At 42.1% G+C, this 22,074-nt stretch overlaps 1 protein-coding gene across 1 annotated transcript in view; it reads left to right on the forward strand.

Moving 5' to 3' along the window:
- Nucleotides 1-22,074, forward strand: part of LOC126194806 (guanine nucleotide-binding protein G(s) subunit alpha) — a 412,531-nt gene that overhangs the window by 141,979 nt on the left and 248,478 nt on the right. Inside the window, exon 3 of the mRNA XM_049933120.1 lies at nucleotides 18,834-18,888. Within this exon, the coding sequence (XP_049789077.1) occupies nucleotides 18,834-18,888 (55 nt within the window). The remainder of the gene's footprint in view (nucleotides 1-18,833; nucleotides 18,889-22,074) is intronic.

The following is a 22,074-nucleotide window of genomic DNA, read 5'->3' on the forward strand; positions in this document are numbered from 1 at the left end:
CAGCGGCGGCCAGGTGCTGCGCCCGTCTGCACCACACCTAGTCCTCCCTAACGGTCGCCAAAGTGCTTTCGGTCACACATCGCCTTTTCGAATCTGTCTCGGGTTCTTCGGTCGGCCGCGAACTCGACACCAGGCCGCCATCAGCAGTCGAGGATGTAGCTTTGACAATGCAAGATACTCGTGATGGCGAAACCTCACAAAAATCTTCTAACGAACGTCGAAGAATCCGAGACAGAAGCCTATAGGCAATATGTCAGCATGTGACCACGAAAGCCTCAACAGTAGTGTGCTGTCGGTGAGTTCACTCTTCTGGCACGGCACAAATCTTGGCAGGGGCCTGGCCATGAATGTTAATGTGTCTGCCGGTCTGTTGTCAGAGACCCTGGGGCGATTTGCTCCATCCGTGACGAATTCAGCAAAACAGAAAAATCCGGGACTAGGCTTAGGTGTAAAGCAGAAAGAGGGAGAGTTACATCCTCTGGAAAGACCTAGGTACAGCTCTCATTTGATCCATTAAAATTTCTATTAGCCCTTTCCCGAATTAGTTTCTTCACAGAGATCTGCATGTTCGTCCGTATCTGCAAGTCACATTATCGTGTGTGGCGGAGCATGCTTCTTGTACCACGCTTATCCTCTTCCCTCTCCTCGAACCCCTTCCTCCATTTTTATGTTTCATTCCCAAATGTCACAAGCCGGACGATCACCTGTCAATAAGCAATCATACGAGCTCGAATTTCTCCAAAGTTAGCATCGTTCATCAATCCACGAGAAACAGTGGGGGAAGAATACGTTTCTTGACTCTACTTGGAACATAAACCCTTAAAATTTTAATCTCACCGTGATGCGTGACGTTTCACTCGAAGCGTCGCCGCGAGTGTTAGATGAACATCTTCATAACCCTAACGTAAGCGTTAACACCATTCACGGATTAGGCTTTTCCGATTGGCCGACTGCTGCCTACAAGGCAGTTCGAGGAGCAATGTTTGATCGTGGGACACTCGATCGGCATGTCACCAATCGCTCAGCCATTATTGCCAATAGATGAATCCTGATGATGCCGCTGCTTCTTTAATCAAACGACTTCTCAAAAGTGCTGTGTGGACCATGTACGTACCAGACCTCCCTACCTCAGAAAAATCTGAGGTGGTACCTCGAATCAAACCCGGGCCCTCCCACACCGAAAGCAGCAACCTGCATGACGCCCTCGAGTTTATTTAACGAACCCATGACAAAACTCCATTCTTTCCTCCCTCCCTCCTCCTAGACTGAAGAGTGATATTCAAGAGTCGGACCTGTACATTTTTTAAAAACATCTTTCGTGACAGAATTATCGTCGTCGAAACTGAGTCAGTTATCGCTCAGTGGGTCCAGTACTAGTTGGAAGTTAATTCTAAATCTGAAACTGAAATGGAAAGAGGTATAGGTCGAACTGATACATGTTGGCCTATGTCACTGGGTTGCTAAACGACACCCCCCACAGCCACACTATAAAAGAAAAATAACAATCCGGCCGCACTAAGGCCGGAAATGTTGGTGCGGAATTGTGTGTGTTTAACACTGTCACCAACGCAGTTTTTTTTTTTTAATTGTGTCTAGTGAAAGGTAATATATGTGAATTTTCCTGGAATAACCGCATATACCCCACTGAGTTTGGAGTTAGCTTCATGCAGCGTTCTAAAAGGGACTGTATGAGTTATCAATCAGAAGGCGCAACTAGTTGCTATTTCACTTTGTTAACCACATGTAGGGTGCGATGCTTTGGACCTGCGAATATTCCTTCAAATCAATGAACCAATTACAATAACTGACAACTGTCTCCCCACTGAGTGCTCTTCTTCGTCTGTTAACATTATCTGCTTTTCAGATATGAATTATAGATGTGCACGATAAGAATTTTAGAACGTAATTTTCGTTTCTGTCGCCGCTGAAATAAACTATCATACGCTGTAAAGCCAGTCTCTTCCCCCCCCCCTCCCTCCCCCCCTCGGTCGGACTTTCGAGTCGATCACAGATTTGACAAAGCGCAGATCTTCGACAAAGACAAGTGTAACGGCTGGTTCGATAATCATGCATCTACTTTCTAATAGTATGCCTCAATACATAGTAGGAAAAGAAGCACTACTTCAGGGTTGTAAACAGTCATCAAGGAGAAGAACTAGAATAAAAAAGAAGAGAGATCCTTCAGTAGACGTGATCATAATATGGACTGTGTGTCTGACGTCGCTTCCCCTCCCACATGCATTTTACTGGTAACTTTCTGGTATACTGATAACCGCTGATGTAATGGCGTCTTACCGTTCGGTATTTTCCAATATAGATTACAGTCCACCTATTAAGAAGTAACGCTTTGTTTCTGCATTTTAATTTCAGCGAAATGGTACAACACACTTGGCCATAGGCTAAACGAGCGTAGAGGATACATACAAGAACAAGAGTTTACGAAAACTGCGAAGAAGAGCACATTTCCTTATCATAGCCATTAAGAATTATACGGTATTGCGGTGCCTGTGTTGTTCAGAAGTACGATGCATTATTCCTTCGGACATGCATGCGAGATTTGACGTATTCTCAGTTGTGAATATGGTCAACCGTCAGCTATATAATGCAATGACGACAGTAAAAAATTTTTGCTGGACTGGTACTTGAACCCAGATTTCTCGCGTATGGCGAGCGGTCGCCTTAGCAATAGGCTATCCGAGCACGCCATCTCTCCCCCCCCCCTTCCTCCTCCCTCCGCCGCCCGACCAGACACCTGGTTGACGGCATATAGATATGCGATATGCGGGAAATCCGTGTTCGAGGCCCGATCTCGCACAAATTTTCATTGTCGTGATTCTATTATATAAGTGATGGTTGTCCATATTCGCAACTGCGAATACATTTCATGTATATAGACTTAGGTCCAGTAAGGATGCAGGCAGAGTTGAATCGTGGATCAGAGTCATAACTATAGGTCCCCTGCAACTTGCTGGGTAAGACAGTTAGAGGCAGGCAACGCCTGCCACGTCCAGCAGAATCACGCGTAGTAAAGCGCTGTGGTGTTCAAACCAATCTTTACGGAGTAGATTGGCCAACTGTTTCTAATTCTTTGCTTAGTAATTCCTAGTATTTTATCTTTTTTGCGTGGCTGTCTGGTTTCACAATAAACGGCAAGCGTTGGAATCCACGCAGGCGGTAAAAGGTGTCAGTTCTTTCACTACAGTTCGACGCCATTGTGTGTAAAAGAGGGAGTGGGAAGAGGTGGTCATACGTACATCAGAGTAATAAGTAAATTATTTTCGTTGTGGTACTCAGCACGTTGTCACTAATCGAATATTTCTTGACTTATTTAGACACAGCATGTATAGAATGCAAAAAACCGACACTTAATTTTTCTAAAAAAATTCTCCAGGATGGAAACGAAGATAATCAATAAATTCGAGATGTATAAAGTGTGTCTGCGTGACTGAGATAGTGGCTTGTCTCCATATTCGTGCCAGGGTTTATTTTCGATTAATATTTTGCTTCTCGGGAATGATTAGTTTTTTTCATGACTTTCTTTTGCTTAGTGAGCGAATATACTTGGTTAGGAAAACTTCTCTGCGATTCTTTCTCCATCATCTTCAGTGCGTTCGAAAAAACTGCCAGCTGCGATACTATGTTACTCGTTATTAGCAGTACGCCCGCTGTAATCGAGTATCTCTAGCCAGGCACCGTTCCGGGGAACCCGTGGGGTAGGCAGAAAGAATCTAATCTGTCGACTGTTGCCTTCACATCGAGCCGGGAAGAGAGCGAGTACCGACCTTGAGCCACTACCTTAGGTGCGCTTATTATTACCTGGCGGTTAATGCGACTAGTTAGGCCCGCGTCACGAACCACCTCCGGAAGGACGCCGGTGTCCATTGACGTCATGGCCGTAATGTAACGCGCGGTCCAACTTAGTGCTTTGCCTGCCACAGGTACGCAATCCTCTCTGCATCAGCATTTTTTTAATATTTTAATTTTTGTGTTGCTGCTTCCCATACGCTATCCTAAGTTTTTGTGTTAGAAGCTTCAGGGGTAAACTGTTTTGAGCTTATGATGTCCGCCAACTGTTCAGATCTGACAGCACTGAAAGATGTATTTTAATGAAAGGAGGTGTTTCTTTTAAAAACGTTGTGGAATGTGTATAATACATGGCATGGTTTATTTAAATTTTTGCATATATTACATGCGCCGATGACGTCTGGCGTATTTGATCTCCAAACTTAACGAAATTCAGATACTTGTGTGGTGAAATAAGAAGAGAATTATGTGTTGACTCAAATTTTTCGCCCAAGAATATAAACGTAAGTGGAAGGACGAAGTCTAAGGGGCCAAGGTAAATGAACAAGTCCTTTAAATGAAATGAGTTTCAGCATCCGGAAAACCATGATCATGGTGTAGGAACGGAAGCGAACAACTCTGCTTCTTCGGATATGAGCTCGATGTCTTTATCATAGCGCCGCTTCACTCTGTGCACATAGTGTAGTAACATTAACAGTCATTTAAAAACTATATTCTTTCATGCAGCTCTGTCATTGCTGGTGTCTTATATTGCATAAACCATTGCATTCATTCTTGTCCCTATTTGGTGTAGCTTTGATATTTCCAGAAAAGAAGTTCATTTGGACTAAAATTTCATCACTTAATTTCGTCCCGTTTCCTGACTGGTTTCGGGTGTCCGCCACTAGTACGTCTCCTTTGCCAGCCTTATCATCCCAGAGTAGCATTTGGACCCTCAGTTATTTGTTGTGTGTATTCCAGTTTCTTTCTTCCCCAACAGTTTTTACCCTCTGCATTTCCCTCCAGTACCGTTGAGGTTATTTCGGGATGTCTTAACACACAACCCTATCATTGTGTCCCTTCTTCTTGTCATTGTTTCCCACATGTCCGTATCTTCGACGATTCTGAGAACCATCTCATTCCTTACCTTATCAGTCCACTTAATTTTCAACATTCTTCTGTAGCATCACATCCCAACTGCTTCGATTGTCTTCTTTTCCGGTATTCCTACGGTCCATGACCCACTACTATAAAATGCTGTGCTACACACATACTTTCTCAGAAATTTCTTCCTCAAATTGAGGCCTATATTTGATAATAGATTTCTTTTGGCCAGAAATGCCCAATTTGCCTATACTAGTCTGTTTTTTTTATGTCGTCCTTGTTTCATCCGCCATGAGTTACTTTGCTTTTATGTCGTCCTTGTTTCATCCGCCATGAGTTATTTTGCTTCAAAGATAGTAGGATTCCTTAACTTCGTCTATTTCGTGACCACCATTTTTGATAAGTTTCTACTACATCTCATTACTTCGCTTTACACTCAGTCTGTACCCTGTATTCATCAGGCTGTTAATTCCATTCAATATATGTCGTAATTCTTCTTCACCTCCACTGAGAATAGCAATGTCATCAGCGAATCTTGTCATTGATATCCTTTGACCCTGATTTTTAATCCTACTTCTAAACTTTTATTTCCGTCATTGTTTCTTCGACTTAGACATTTAACGTCATTGTTTCTTCGGCTTAGACATTGAACAGTAAGGGAAGGACTGCATCCCTATCTTATCTCCTTTTTAACCCTAGCACTTTGTTCTTGGTCTTCCATTCTCTTTATTCCCTTTTGGTTCTTGTAAATATTGTACATTGACGAAGCCGGTAGTGCTTCGCAAATGCGAAACGTGTGTGGAAATCGGATATTCGTCCTGCTCTCTGCCTCTGTCTGTACCTCTGCCTCGCTTCCTCCCTGCCCCCTTACACATCTTCACCTCTTTCCACCTGCTTATGTGCATCTCCCCCTTCTACCTCTCTTGTCTGTTCTATCCCCTCTCTCTTGTCCAATGTCCTCTCCCCCCTCTCCCCTCCCCCTTTTCTCTCTGACCTTGAGCCTTGTGTACTGTTACAGGCAACGGAACGTTGATTGGCAACTGAAGTCGCTTAAAATGAGTGGGTTAATCAGTTGGGATCATTGATACACGGAATAAAATGCTGAATCTGTGAGGATAGTAGCTTCAGTGACAGAAGTTCACATAGTTTTAATCTGCGAACGGGTAGAATTACAAAGCTTCGGACGATTCAGATCCCCTCCACAGTATTCGAAAAGCCAAGAACCCATAAAGACAACTTTCCTTTTTTTCTCTTAATACTGATTGAGAGGAAGAAAAAAGCACTTATTTGCGTAGAAACACTTAGACTAATGGTTTAAATGCCCGGTTATCGTAGTTAAAACTGAATGTGATAAAAAAAAGAAACCACTCATTTTCTCAGCACAGCATTTTCTGTCTCGCAGATTGTTTTAACAGAAAACCTGTACATCGTTGTTTAATAAACATTCAAACGGACATAGTCTGCAATTTTTTTAGAGTATCATGTGAAATTTTGAAGTAAATCTATCGAGAACTTTTCGGTGTTTTTGGTAACAACTTGACTCGTGGTGGGCAGCGTCAAACCAGTCAGGAGACGAGACGAAATTGATGAAATTTTAGTCACAAGGAATTTCTTCTCTGGAAAGTAGTGTAAGTTACTCGTGTTTTCCTATAGTTCACCCATTTTTTTCAGAATTTCGAAAATCTTGCACCATTTTCCATTTCCCATCGCTATTTCTAGGCCGACAAATGCTTGGAAAGTGTTTTGATTTTCTTGTCTCGCTTCCATTATCAAGTGCATCGCCAGGACTGCGCCTCCGATGCCTTTACCTTTCCTAAAGCCAAACTGATCATCTCTAACACTTCAATTTTCTTTTCTATTCTTTATAGTTGACATTCAGTTATAATAGTGTTGCCCATTTTTAAATCTTTAAGGAAATAGTGTTCGCAGTCAGTTTTTTTCAGTACCAATAAATACATTTTCGTAACATAAAGTGCCTGGAAAATTATTATGTAATGAGTTCTGAGACGAAAGTGAGCACTTTTCTATATTTTGCCGGGATCTCTGTTTTATTCCGCGTACTTCGATTTAATGTATGAATGATCTGTAAGTTCGTGAGATCTGACTGACCACGGAGGGAATTTTACAGTATATTAAGACAAGCATTTGTTAGAGGTGATGAAGTACACATTCTACAATTAGGCATTTCGAACTGTATGCACCCACCCTTTTTTAATTAAAAAAATTTGACTTTCACAAAGAAAAGACATTCGATATAAGGGACCAGTGTTTGTACATTTGAAACACACAGGCGTTCCACACCTACGGTTGTGTGCCATACGTTGCTCGTGGTGTTGATACACTTTTGATGCTCGATCAGGAGGCGCACCCAGATAGCCTATATATCTGGCCGGTGTATGGACAGGCAGCGCTTTTCAGGTATTAGGTAAGATATACTGCTGCAATGCCCTCAGATCCCATGCCTCCTCTCAGATATTTGATGACTTCGTACTTTTCGAGAGGTTCTATCTGATGGTTAGACGAGATATCGCCGATTACGGTACGGGTGAACTGAATCTCTCTCTAGTTCGAGAGTGAGTCAAGAAATAAGTCACAAATGCCAGAATGCTGCATATCGCGCATACATGTTTCTTGACGGTCGTATGGAAGATAGACGGTACACAGCATTCTGCAGGTAGCGGTTAGTGAACAGAACTGTTGCCAAAGCAAGATAACAGATGTTCTACCGGTTGTTCTCGACTAGGGCAGCGACTTTCCACATCGGACGTTCATTATGAAAAGCGTTCCGTATGTGACGAGACCTATATATGACACACAACAGTATTCCATTGGATTGAGGAATTTTCAAGGACGAGAAAGAATTACTAACATGGGGCATACTGGTCTCCTTGTGGATTTTTCGAGTGATGTCACGTTGCAGTGTGTGGAAGAAATAACCCGTGAGGATCATTGCGTGGCACACTCGGAAGATGTGCCACGTGTCCTACGTAGTTCGCACTTAACCTCTTCCACCGTCTTTAACAAACGGTGGTGCGTGTTGGATCCTCTGCTAGCTGATCTCAGACCACAGACGGAACAAAATACCCCATCCATAATTTGCCTCATGGTATTAACCCTTTCAGACCCTCTTGCTAAAATTGTGTACATTAACTTTTGCTTTGCCTTAGCTGCAAAAGAATTTTTCTTCCGCAGTGGAAACCAAAGGTACGCATTTGTGAATTTTCAACCTTTCCATCATGCGCAAATGCTGCCAACTGTTGGGCATCACTGTGAAATTATCAGCGAGTGAGTGTAGCAGTGCACAGAAGCTCGTGACCACCAGAATACACGGATGTGGTTGGTTCGCTAAATTACACTGTATAATTCAATATTGTTATTTAGTGTGGTAATTATTGAACGATCATTTTACTATTTATTACAATAGAGAATATTTCATTAGATATTTTAGACCATAAAATGAAACCAAGTCTAGAAAGTGCGTTTTGGAAACGGGTACGTATTTTTGTATAAATCTTGCATCTAAAATAATTAAAAAATCACCCAAGACATTACCACATAAAGAAATACTTTCCTTTATCCTGAAAAAAATTAAAGTTTGAAAGGGTTAAGTGACGTCGCTAATTCCCTAATGCGGTTAGTTGCAGGAAGCGAGTTACCTGTTTACTACTGCCAGAGTCAAAACAATCGCACTTGGAATGGAAACCTCCCTCCTCCCCAGCAGAATAAAAATTCGCTGCGGTTCCGCCAGGGCGTAGAGTTATGGTGACTTGTTCGGGACAGGCGGGATATCGTGCTGTCGAAATTCTAACCTCATGGTGAGACTGTTGGTACCGGGTCCTGCTGTATTACTCTGCAGGAACTGCGACATGCCGTACGCCGCAAACAACCTTAACTCTTGACAGTGGGCGTGAATCTTGTAGATGCACGCCCTCACAACTGCTAGATAAACGCAGAAGCTATTTCTGGAGCATCTGCTGTACTGCTCCGACTTATTACTCTCCTCCCCAAACTGATTTAACTATTTGCCCCATATGAACCGGGATGGGAAGCCTTTGAAGACGGTGAGACCATTTCCCGAAACGTCACTCGTTGGAAGCGACAGTGGTGTCAAGATTTCTTTGCTGCATGGTCTCAAGGCACTGTCAAGCGATATGGTAGGTGTTGGCTTTGCCTAACATACCCCCGCTACCCCTTTTTTCCGACGTTTTGATTCACACTCGTAATATTTCTGAGGCGTAGTAAATTCCGCCATACATGTTGAATATGCAGGTAGATGTAGCTGTCACGGCCGTAGGACACTCGCCGTAGTACCATATATGCGTGGACGCAGATTCATTGTAGCTGGTGGTCACCAGTCTCTCGCTGCATTACGTGGGAGCAGTACTATACTTGCGCCAGGAGAAGTCGTAGCAGCTTCTGTAGGCAAGTCAGCTGTCGCCGACATTACAGCCTGAACTACCAACATTGACCCACATACGACCATCACAATGAGCCAGGTGAGACGTGGCTCGTGTTACGTGTGCGCAGGGTGATAGCGAGTTACGTCTGATAATTAACGTCGTTTCCAACGTCGTCTTTTCAAAAATAACGCTTTTCTTTCTCGTATGCATTATGTATATGTGTACCATCTATATAAATAAAAATCAGATGCCACGTGTATGAAAGATCACCACCTGAGAACTGCGTGATCGATATGGTTGATTTTTTGTTGTGTTCGTTGTCAGGATAAGGTTTGTATGATAGCAATTTTTTGGTAATTCTAACGGAAGAGTCAGAAATTAGCATCAGTTGCATGCATGAAATACCATCAGTTAAGAATGGCTTGACAGATTTGGTTGATTTTTGGCTTTGTTGTGTTCACAGTTCTCAGGACAAGGTTTCTATGAAAGACAGTTTGCAGAAAAAAAAATCACCGGAATAGTCAAATTGAAATCGGTTGTGAAAGATCATCAGTTGAGAATGGCCCGACCGATTTGGTTCATGTTTTTTGTTCCGCTTGTCTTCGTGATTGTTGATGGTAATTGTATTTCGTTCTTGACTAATTTATTACAGACTCTTACTCGACGCTCGAAAGATGTGTTAACATAGGGTAACACTGATTGATTTATTAATTCCAGTTAATTTTTGGCCTGCTGAATACGAAAATAATAATAATAATAATATTTTTGTGGAATTGACACTACTTTTTGAGATAAAGGCAATCCATTTTATTGGAAATTAAATTACAAAAAAGAGAATATTTTTACAACTTTCATTTTAAAGTTACCGGATGATTTCAAACAAACAAATTGCTATAAATAATACCAAAAGTAATAAAATTAATGATAACAGCAAAAACATATCAATAAAAATTAAGAGACGTTTTGTATGGATTTTCTTCGGTATTTTTGGTCCGAACAGGCTCTCTGGGAGTTCTTGCAGTAGTCTGTCATCATATGGCGATCCCAACGATCTTGATATCTTTCCTCCAGAATCTTGATGTCCTGGTGGAACCGTTCCCCTTGCTCCTGCTGTAATCGACCAAGTTGTCAGGAAATTTATCTAAATGACTGTGCAAAAAATGCATTTTGACACTCATATCAGCTCATAGTGTTTGGAAGTTCTGGAGCGTTTTGTCTACTATTTCGCAATATTCTTCAGCAAAGCAACATACCTTAATTTTTTTCTGACTGTATCATTGATAAAATGTTCATCCAATTCTGCAAATGATTTGTGAAATATCCACCGTAGATCATGGCACCAAGATAAATTGAGTGCTCAAGTCTTGATTTATGTCTGCAACACCATGTCGGTTTTACGTAATGTACTGAAATGACATGTTCAACCCACTGTTTGAGAGTCGGGCCTCTGTTGTCTGATGTTTGGTATTTGTCAGAGACACGGTTTTTAAACACAACATTTGCATTTTGGGGTACATTGCGGCGTAATATGCTGTATTTCAGTGCTATATACAATGGCATAGGTATTTTCTAGCCTTACGTAAAAGACCGAAACTGGAATTATTCCCAAACTGCTAATCAAGCAAGGTATGTTTCCGTGAAGTTTAGGAAGTAGGCGTGAGGTATCTCCAGAACTAAAGGTGGTATGGGTCGTGTTCAGGTAACTCAGTCGGTAAGAACGTTGCACACGAAATTTAGTTCCAGGTTCGATTCGCGGTCCGGCAGGAGGTTTAAATACAGTGCACACTGTAATGGAGAGTGCAAGCTTCATTTCCTGGTGAACACGACGTATAAAATGTTAAGTCGGAAGTCCGTTCACTCGGGAAAGGGCTCGTTGTCAAACGCAACTTGTACTCTGCATCGAGGGGATAAACAAAGTGCACTCTTTTCAGGGTGGTCAGCCTAGTCCCTCCGCACACTACTGTGCGTTGCAGCTTTCATGGTAGACGGTAATTTTTTTAAAAACATTGCCAAAACTTTATGAAATCGTAATAAAGTTTTTAGTAAGTAATTATTAAAATATTTTTTAACTTTGACTTCCCTAATTTAAAAATAGCGGTGGGAGGTTAGAAAATTTTATTATTAACGCAGATAAAAAAAAAGGTGGGCGGTAGATAAAAGCGGTTGCGTATCCATGAGCTAGATTTTACATTGTGGCGTGTTTATTGTGCCTTAAAATTATGCCGAAACCGTTCCAGCGTTGCGTTACCTTGTGTTAGCAACAGCATGCTAAGAGTCCCCATCCTTTAACTCTGTTAACTAGGCTCGTTGGCTGAGCTTTCGCTAATGACCTTTTCGTGTATGGGACGCTAAACTCTATCACATAATTAACGACTGAAGAGAAATTAATGTGCGTGTTTAGCTCTTGAAAGAGACTAAAATTTTCGAATCGCCGTAGGCTAATTCTATTCTTGAACGGAGATCATCTGTTAAATGAGCCGGCCGCTGGTGGTCGAGCGGTTCTGGCGCTACAGTCTGGAACCGCGCGACCGCTACGGTCGCAGGTTCGAATCCTGCCTCGGGCATGGATGTGTGTGTCGTCCTTAGGTTAGTTAGGTTTAAGTAGTTCTAAGTTCTAGGGGACTTATGACCTCGGCAGTTGAGTCCCATAGTGCTCAGAGCCATCTGTTAAATGAATCCTAAGAAAATCCAGTTGTTCGAATTTCAGTGCAGAAGTATGGTTCGCAATCTGCAATGCTCTTTAGGTTCTGTAGGTGAAAGAGCAACCTCCAGTTTTCGAAGTACCATCACCAGCATTACGTGTGGAAACTTCTCCAACTAACTTATGGTGTAGACATAAAACAATGAAACCAAGGGTGTGGAGTGGAAGTTCATAAAGCACGGGCTACTTCGAGTAATAGCGGAACAAATTGATTTAGGTTTTCCATGATCTCCCTGAATCGCTCTAGGCAAATGCCAGGAAGTTTCCTTCGAAAGGGCACTGCTTAATTTTTCTCCCATCCTCGACACGATCCGAGCTTGTCCTCAGTCTCTAATGACGTCGATGTCGACGGGACGTTAACCACAGTCTTTCTTCCGTGCAAGCTTCACGGGTACTTCTCACGACAAACTCCGGAAACCTAAATTTGCCTGTGGTAGTAGCAAACACTTCGCTTCACCTGCAGGTATGCATCGTACGCCAATGAACTGTTTTTGTTGGAGGTTGATCTAACCGCGACGGGGCTATAGAGAGCGATCGAAGACTGCAGGTTATTGATAATACACTTAGAAGATACAAAAAATCTACTTAAGAGAGTGCCGCCCTTTTCTGAAGCATTGTTACGTGGCATTGGGATCCTTACCAGGTAGGATTGACAGAGGACATCTAAAGAGTTCAAAGAAGGGGAAGCTCGTTTTGTGTGATCATGAAATAAGGGAGAAAGTGTAACCGATATGATACGGTGGTCGGAGTGGTATTCGTGCAAGCAAAGGCGTTTTTTGTTGCGGCGAGGTTTTCTCACGAAATTTCAATCACTAAACTTTTCCCTCAAGATGTGAAAATATTTTGTTGACGCCCACCTACTTAGGGAGAAAAGATTATTGCGATAAGAGAAACCAGATCACGCATTGAAGGATTGAAGTATTCGTTTTTCCGGCGTGCCGTTCAATAGTGGGACGGTAGTTAAAAAGTGTGAGGGTGATTAGATGAGCCCTCTGGCAAGCACTTCGGTGTTCAGAGTTGTAATATAGATCTAGACGTAAGCGTGATCGAAGGTGACGATAATGGTAGAGGAGTAGATTATTGGCAGCGCTGCCCACCATAGAAACGTGTTACATTACGATTGTATGAGAATCGTTATTCTGTATAAATAATTCCTAAGTGTAATTATACAGTGTGTAAGTGAAAAGAATGACAAAAACGTGATTTTCTTTTATTGTTATGTGACCTCATTGATAAAAATCATACATTCACTAAATTCGGCAAGTGCAGCCACTTCAAAAGTCGTTTTGGTATGGATGAGTGTTTTAATAATTAAATTGATGAAGACTCATAATTTATACGAAAGGGAAATCATTTCATTTTCTTGAAATGTATTTCCTCCTAGCACTGCCTAATTGTTTGCGTCAGGTACTCCTTCTCTACTGAATTTAATGTTGTAGCATATATAGCATCTGTCTCTCCCGAATGCAAAGTTTTCAAACAACCCTAATGTAAATGAAAAAAGTTAAAATTTGTTAAGGATTTTGTGATTCAAATACACATGGAAAATTGAGGCACACTTCAAAACTAATATTTAAATGTGTATAAAGCGATTAAAACTACTGTAACTTTTCCGCGAATGGTGCCGCATAACAGCCTCTATTTTTCTCGCCTACCTGTGTCTGCGAGACAGAGAAAACTCCAGAAAATAGCCAGTACTACATGCACTGAGGTATCAAGTCATGAAATAGCGATGTGAACATGTGCAGATGACGGTAGTACCGCGCACATTATATATAAAGGGGGAGTGCATTTGTCGGAGCACTCATTAGTACTCAGGTGATTCAGGTGAAAAGGTTTCCGACATGGCTATGACCGCACGCCGGGAATTAACAGATTTTGAACGTGGAATGGTGGTTGGAGCTAAACTCATGAGACATTCTATTTCGGAAATCGTTGGGGGATTCGATATTCCGAGAAAACCACAGTGTCAAGGATGTGCCGAGAATATCAGATTTCAGACATTACCTCTCCCAACGGACAACACAAAGCCGACGGCCTTCACTTAACGAATCAGAGCAGCGGCCTTTTTGTATAGTTGTCAGTGCTAACAGACAAGCAACACGGTGTGCAATAACCGCATAAATCAATGTGGGCCGTACGACGAACGTATCCTTTATGAAAATGCAGGAAATGTTGTGTTTTTGGCAACAGCACGACATCGCCTCCTGGGCTCGAGACCAAATCGATTGGACTCTACACGACCGGAAAACTGTGGCCTGCTCAGTTAACGCCCCATTTCAGTTGGTAAGAGCTGATGGTAGGGTTCAATTTTAGCACAGACCGCATGAAGCAATGGACTCAAATTGTCAACAAGGCACTGTGCAAGCTGGTGGTGGTTCCATAATAGTGTGGCCTGTTTGTACGTGGACGAACTAGGTCATCTGGTCCAACTGAACAGATCATTGCCAGGAAATGTTTATATTCGGCTACTAGGAGACGGTTAGGAGACCGTTTGCATACATACAACGATGTCACCGAGCTGCAGTTCGTGATTGGTTTGAAGAACATTCTGGACAATTCGATGGGATTGCCGTCGGGCAATATTGGTAGCCAAATCATTCGCTCGAACATTTATGGAACGTTATCAAGAGGTCAGTTCATGCACAAAATCCTGCTCCGCTAAAAATTTTGCAATTATGAGCGGCTATAGAGGCAACATGGCTTAGTAATTCTGTGGGGGCTTGCAACGTTATTGAGACCACATTAAGTTAATCGCTGCACTACACTGGCCAAAAGGAGATCCGACACGATATTAGGAGGTATCCCACGACTTTTGTTACTACAGTGTAAATGGGAAGTGTGTCCGCCCCCGTAGCGCAGCGGTGGCGTTAGTGTTTACCACGTAAGGGGGCCCGGGTTCGATTCCCGGCAGGGGATTGGGTGATGTGTGTCCTCCATCATTGACATGCAAGTCGCCGAAGTGGCGTCAACTAAAAAGACTTGCACTACGGCGGCCGAACCCCGAAGGGGATATCCCGACCAATAAATGCCGTGCGATCATTTCTTTCATTTCTTTTCATTGGGAAGTGTGACATGGCTTCCTTTAACAGGCCATCACTCTTGGGAGTATCCGTCCTAAGAATGAACCTGCTTATTTATTGCACTGTTGGAACGCTGGAACCTTCCTATTCGAAGTATTTTTTCTTCTAGAAACATTACACACCAAAGTAGCAAGTAAGTTACGGAAAATTTGGCGACAGCCTGCTGGAATGTGGATTTTTAAATCACTCAAGAAAGGGAGGAACACGTGTCTGAGCAGTTTCATAGACAAGTTGCTGCGCACATAAAGCATGAGCCGGTTCGCAAAAGGTGCAAGTGATTGGGAATTGTGTGCTGTGGCAGCCCGCAGTAGAGCAACCCTTATCGATCATTAAATTTCCGCGCTCGCAAATATTTTGTACCTACCTGTAGGCTCTTTCAGGTTAAGTGTCGCATTTGAAGTAGGCCTAGAATGACGTTTCTATCTGTGGCAATGTTGTCGCGTTTCGTTAAGATTGCTCAGTTAGAACCGAGCGAAGTGTTGAAGCGATCTATACTCGCGTTAGGGAAAAGTTCCGTCCCGATCTACCCTTTGAGATTTAGGTTTGTCGTAGTTCCCGAAAAAACACTTCACAAGAATGCTGGAGTTATTCCTTCGAAGAGGGCAGGGCCAACTTTATTCCTTCATCCTTAGAGAATTTAGATAATCTTTGGTTTTGATGTTACCGATGCGACTCTAAACTCTTCCATCCCCTCTGTATATCAGTTATTTTGCGGTGCGCAGTCTCCTGTGGATTCCTTTTGTCGATCGTTGGTTGTCTGTCCCTGTTAGATCGCCTGCAGCCATTTCAGTTTAATACGAGGATTGGAACTTAAATAGTGGCAACTATTTATTCACAACCGATACAAAAGTGTTACATGTTTGTGCCTGTTACTGTCCTTCAAAGTAGTCACCACCGTTGTGTGGAACTCGTTGCCAGCGATGTGGAAGGCGTAGTATACCGTTAACAGGGCCTCTTCTGTTGATGGTGCGAATGGAGCGGTCTACTGCCTGCCGAATCTCTGGAACAGTTCGGAAGCGAATGCCACGAAGTGGTTCCTTCATCTTCGGAATCAAATCAGTCACAAGGATTTAAGTCCGGGGAGTATGGTGGATGGTACAGTACTTCCCAGCCCCATCAACCGAACAGAGCAGCCACAGCTGCGCTGTATGTGTCCGCGCATTATCGTGCAAAATGATATGTGGGTTGCGCAGAAAGTGTCGCCGCTTCTTTTGCAAAGCTGGTTGCAGGTGATGCTCCAAAAACGAACGGTAATACTGTTCATTGACCGTCTGCCGTGGAGGAACGTAATGTGTTAGGACAACACCATCATAGTCCTACACAAGGATCACCATGACTTTCACCGTACTGGGGCTCTGACGCACTTTGACTTTCGCGGCGACGCATAATGCCCTACTGTTATTAATATACCTTAAACATTTCACCAATGTGTTAAGAGAAAATTTGTCATTGTGTTCAATTTACAATTTGCACGCTACTGCTTAAAGACTTTCCACAGTGTTATAGGCTAACTGCTTGAATAAAGTACGCAAATCTCGCTGGAGCCGTAGCTTCCATAATGCAGCGAATCTTCTCGATTAAGAGCTCCTGTCGCTGCCGACAGAAATAAATCTGTGGCTGACAGCTCAGACAGGCGCTGAAGTCTGTTTTTGGGCTTCGATTTTACAAACCAGATAGTTATGTAACCGTCTGCCAACAGGTTCCAATGTGAGCTCAGTATAATAAATATCTTCAGAATCTGTGAGCCATTTCCAGAAATTACCATCGAGCTCCATCATAAGTTGTGATTCTTTATTTATTCGCTTGGTGATACGAAAAATATTAGCTGCTGTAGATGATCTTCACTTTAAGCAGTACCATCCTGCCCCAACCAGTGTGATGCTACAAACACGCGAGACATTAGTTCCTGTGTTATTTAATGATATTTTACACGGATGACTTTGTACTTGAACGTTATTAATGATTAGCAAATGAAAGAGGCTATTACCGCTTTGTTTTATTGTTTAGTTACAAAATCGGCTAGTGTCTATTAAATAGGTTTGTGAAACAATGGGGAAAGGATCTATTCACTGTAGTGCGATTATATGTGCCTGTCAGGACACTGAAACTGATCTTTGACTTAACTGATCTTTTTTTTAGAAACTTTCACGTGTTTGACAGGGAATACATCTCAATGCACTCTTACAAATCGACTATCGGTTTACTGTTTAGCACATGATACTTTTGTCGGCCCGAAAATATTTTCCTGGCGATGAGATTTTATTTAGTCTTCTCTAGCCTCCAGCCGCGTCCAGTGGTTCAAACTCCACGAACGTTGGACCAAATACTGTGTGGTATCTCTTATGTGCTACCTACTGACTGCCATGTGGTTGACTGTACTGTCATTATTCCTAGTAACTTGGCGAAGGAAGTGATCTGTTAATTGAATTTGCACCGCGCTACTCAGTATTCAGTTTTAATCCACAGTGATCAGTTGGTTGGTCCATAAGAGCGAACAACTGAAGTACGCACGTATCAATGTGCTCTGAGGCGTAATTTACGTGTCGTCTAGAAGCGCAGAGTTCCCTCACAGCAATTTCGCTCTAGAGTCCCGGTACAGGATGCAGCTTAATTCACTCAAGATGTATGGAAGGATGGTGCAGAGATTCTTTCTTGTTAACAGTAATTTCTTTCTTTTGTGTAAACCGGAAAAGAAACCAGCGTGGTAGGTTACTTCTTGAGAACATTGGTCGTGGAGTTTCTGATGGATCAAATATGTTGCTTCTATTTTCAACTTTCAGTAATTAAAGGCAATTTAGACTAGGTGGATTGAAGTATGGACAAACGATGCAGAAACGCCGATGTGTCTAAACATACATTGTCATTCCCATGCTCAGTTGAATAATGACGAATCATCTTGCGATATGTTTTCGATAAACAGTAAGTGTATTCCCCTGAATGCTTGAAATGGTAAAAAGAATACGTTTGAAAACGGGAAATGATTTTGTGTTTCGTAATTTTATTTTTCCTTTCCGAGCAACCATGTCGAGAAGAAAAGTAGGTGGCTTCATCTAAGAGAACAGTGGCTTCTAACCAACATCTGTCAAAGCTTTTATCATCAGTCAGGCGTAGTGCACGAGTTTCTGTTAGAGATTTCTGCTCTATCAGGGGATACGCCCACTCAACGTTTGAATATAAAATAATGCTACCTTTTACACTTCATGCGAAGGAAAGTCGTAACATGTACGGAATTCAAACAAGATTTTATGCAAACGATGTGTGAAACCTCATAATAAAACGGCTTAATTGTGCAAGAAGATAGTAGAAACACAGTTCTGAAGATATTCGGCATACACTTCCTAGTTTAAAAAGAGAATAAATCTGAAGAAATATGGTTTCCAAATATTTGGAAACAGTTTACTACACGTAGAACCTTCATCTGTTATTGACCTGAGAACAGAAAGGTAGCATTTTTTTCACTGATGGTTTTGCAGGCCTCGTCTGCAGACTGTCAATTGGGATGTTTTGAGGACACAAGAGCGATTGAATCATTTAGTGCTTCATTACCAAATATTTTGAATGCGGAGGCTACTGCAGTGAGGCTTACTTCCTCGAAGAAACGTAGTATTTTCATACGGGATTAAGAATTATTTGTAATGTCGGATTGTTACCTGCATGAAAATTTTCTAAACAGTTGGCACCTTCAAATACACATTTATAACGCAAAAACTCCAGCCGTTAGCTGTATCAGTTTCAATAATTTTTGTTTTCCGTTCTTTACAGAGAGAAGAGGCAGAAAATAGAAGACATCAAGAAGAATATTCGAGATGCGATATTAGTAAGTACGCATATTTCTGTAGTTGTATAATACAAAAGTGTCGTAGCTATCTTGTAGTCCAGAATTTTAGATATCTAACTTCTAGATTTATTGGGTGGATATAAGATTCCTTGCGGTTCAAAATAAGACACATGGATAATGTTGGGTAATGTACTGATTAGTCGCTGGACATCTTTTGGTGAACCTAGGAAACAACACTTACAACAGAATGAGATTTTCACTCTGCAGTGGAGTGTGCGCTGACATGAAACTTCCTGGCAGATTAAAACTGTGTGCCCGACCGAGACTCGAACTCGGGACCTTTGACTTTCGCGGGCAAGTGCTCTAACAACTGAGCTACCGAAGCACGACTCACGCCCGGTACTCATAGCTTTACTTCTGCCAGTACCTCGTCTCCTACCTTCCAAACTTTACAGAAGGTCTCCTGCGAACCTTGCAGAACTAGCACTCCTGAAAGAAAGGATATTGCGGAGACATGGCTTAGCGTTAGAGCACTTGCCCGCGAAAGGCAAAGGTCCCGAGTTCGAGTCTCGGTCCGCGAAAGGCAAAGGTCCCGAGTTCGAGTCTCGGTCGGGCACACAGTTTTAATCTGCCAGGAAGTTTCAACACTTACAACAGTTTTACGAAGTTTAGACGCGGTGAACTTAGACAGTGAGGCTTCTATTTGTCAGTTGTTAATGGTGGAACACTTTTTCTAATTGATGTGCTGTCGCAAGGGGTTCAGAGATAGGCTATAAAAAGCGTCAGCTAAACATCTTTTCTTCCATTATGGAGCTATTTTGATGATGATATTTTGTGGTGATTTACAAGAATTGTGTGTTCGGCTTGTATAATAGTGGCCACACTCTGACGTTCTTTGTTGTTGTTGTTGTTGTTGTTGTTGTTGTTGTCTTCAGTTAGGAGACTGGTTTGATGTAGTTCTCCATGCGACTATATCCTGTGCAAGCTCTTCACCTCCGAATAACTACTGCAATGTACATCCTTCTGAATCTGCTTACTGTACTCATACCTTGGCCTCCCTCGATTTTTACGCCCCCAGACTTCCCTGCAGTACTAAATTGGTGATCCCTGATGTCTTAGAATGTGTTCATCCCTTCTTTTGGTCAAGTTGTGCCACAAATTTCATGTCTCCCCATCTCTGTTAAGCACCCCTTCATTATTTATATGATCCATTCATCTAATCTTCAGAATTCTTTTGTAGCACCACATTTCGAAAGCTTCTGTTCTCTTTTTGTCTTAGCTGTTTATCGTTCATGTTTCACTTACATACATTGCTACACTCCAGGCAAATACCTTCAGGAAAGAGTTACGAACACTTAAATCAATATTCGTTGTTAACAAATTTCTCTTCTTCAGAAATTCTTTTCTTGCCATAGCCAGTCTTCGTTTTATATCCTGCGTACTTCGTCCATCATCAGTTAGTTTGCGGCCCAAATAGCAAAACACATCGACTACTTTAAGTTTCTCGTTTCCAAATTTAATTCCCTTCAGCATCACCTGATTTAATTCGACAACATTCCATTCTCCTTGTTTTGCTTTTGTTGATCTTATGTCCTTTCAAGACAGTCCATCCCTTTCAGGTGTTCTTCCGAGTCCTTTGCTTCTCTGAAAGAATTTGCACTGTCGTCGGCAAACCTCAAGGTTTGTATTTCTTTTCCCTGAACTTTAATTCCTGCTCCAAATTTTTCTTTGGTTTCCTTTAGTTCTTGTTCAGTATACAGATTGGGTAACATAGGGGTAGGCTACAACCCTGTTTCACTCTCTTCTCAACAACTGCTTCCCTTTCGTGCCCCCCGACTCTTATAACTGCCATATGCTTTCTGTATAAATTATATTTGTATTTTATCCTCGCTACCCTCAGAATTTCAACGATAATATTCCAGTCATCGTCAAAAGTATTGCCTACAACTCCTGTAAACGTAGGTTTCTCTTTCCTTAACCTATCGTGTAAGGTAAGTTGTAGTGTCAATATTGCTCTGCATTTCTCTGGAATCCAAAGTGATCTTCCCCGAGGTCAGCTTTTACAAGTTTTTCCGTTCTCTCGTAAAGAACTCGTGTCAGTATTTTGCAGCCGTGACTTATTAAACTGATAGTTCCGTAATTTTCAAACCGGTAAGCAACTACTTTCTTTGGAACTGGAATTAGACATTCCTCTTAAGTCTGAGGGAGGGTATGTCGCCAGTCTCATACATCTTGCACACCAGATGGAAGAGTTTTGTCATGGTTGGCCCTCCCAAGGTTATCAGTATATATATATTTTGTTTTGACGGAATATCGTGTACCCTGGGGCCTTGTTTTGACTTAGATCTTTCAGAGCTCTGTAAAACTTCTCTCGCAGTATCATATCTCCCATCTTATCATTACCTACGTCCACTTCCCTTTCTATAATGTTGCCTTAAAATTCATCTCCCTTGTATAGACCGTCTTATATACTCCTCCTACCTTTCAGCTTTCCCTTCTTTACTTAGGACTGGTCTTCCATGTAAGTTCTTGATAGTCGTACAGCTGCTTCTCTTTTCCCCAAACCCTCCTTAATTTTCCTGTAGGCGCTACCTGTCTTTCCCCTAGTAAAATGTGCCTTTAAATCCTTACATTTGTCTTCTAACCATTCCTGTTCAGTCATTTTGAACTGCCTGTCAATCTCTCGTATTCACTTTCGCCTGCTTCGTTTGCTGCATTTTTAAATTTTCTCCTTTCGTCAGTTAAATTCAATACCTATTGTGTTGTTCTACTTTTCTATTTACCTATTTGATCCTCTGCTGCCTTCACTGTTTCATCTCTTAAAGCTACCCATTCTTCTTAAAGGCAATGAGGAAAAATTTAATTGAAGATTTGAAGCGTACTGTGGTTGTTCCACGAGAAGCGTATTGTTGGAGAGCGAAGGAGATAGTGTCAGGAAAGTGTGCGCATGCGTTACATACGAGTGGCAGTTTCCTTGCGGTAAACATCAGTGGTAAGTGGGCCAGACGTAGTTCACGCTATAGCGTCGGCGCCAAATGACATGCCTGCGAGCTGCTGTGGCTTTTTAGGGATGGGAAAACCGATCTGTTAAAACCGATACCGGTACTTTAGTTCTGAATAACCGGTACTTCTAGGTATTTGTTCGGTCTGTGTTATAAGTAGTTTTTCATTTTTTACTAATAACCGGGAAAAAATCCGGCATAACAATTTTCCATAGCAGCAGCG

Source organism: Schistocerca nitens, chromosome 7 (genome assembly GCF_023898315.1).
Source record: "Schistocerca nitens isolate TAMUIC-IGC-003100 chromosome 7, iqSchNite1.1, whole genome shotgun sequence".
NCBI classification, from domain to species: domain Eukaryota; kingdom Metazoa; phylum Arthropoda; class Insecta; order Orthoptera; family Acrididae; genus Schistocerca; species Schistocerca nitens.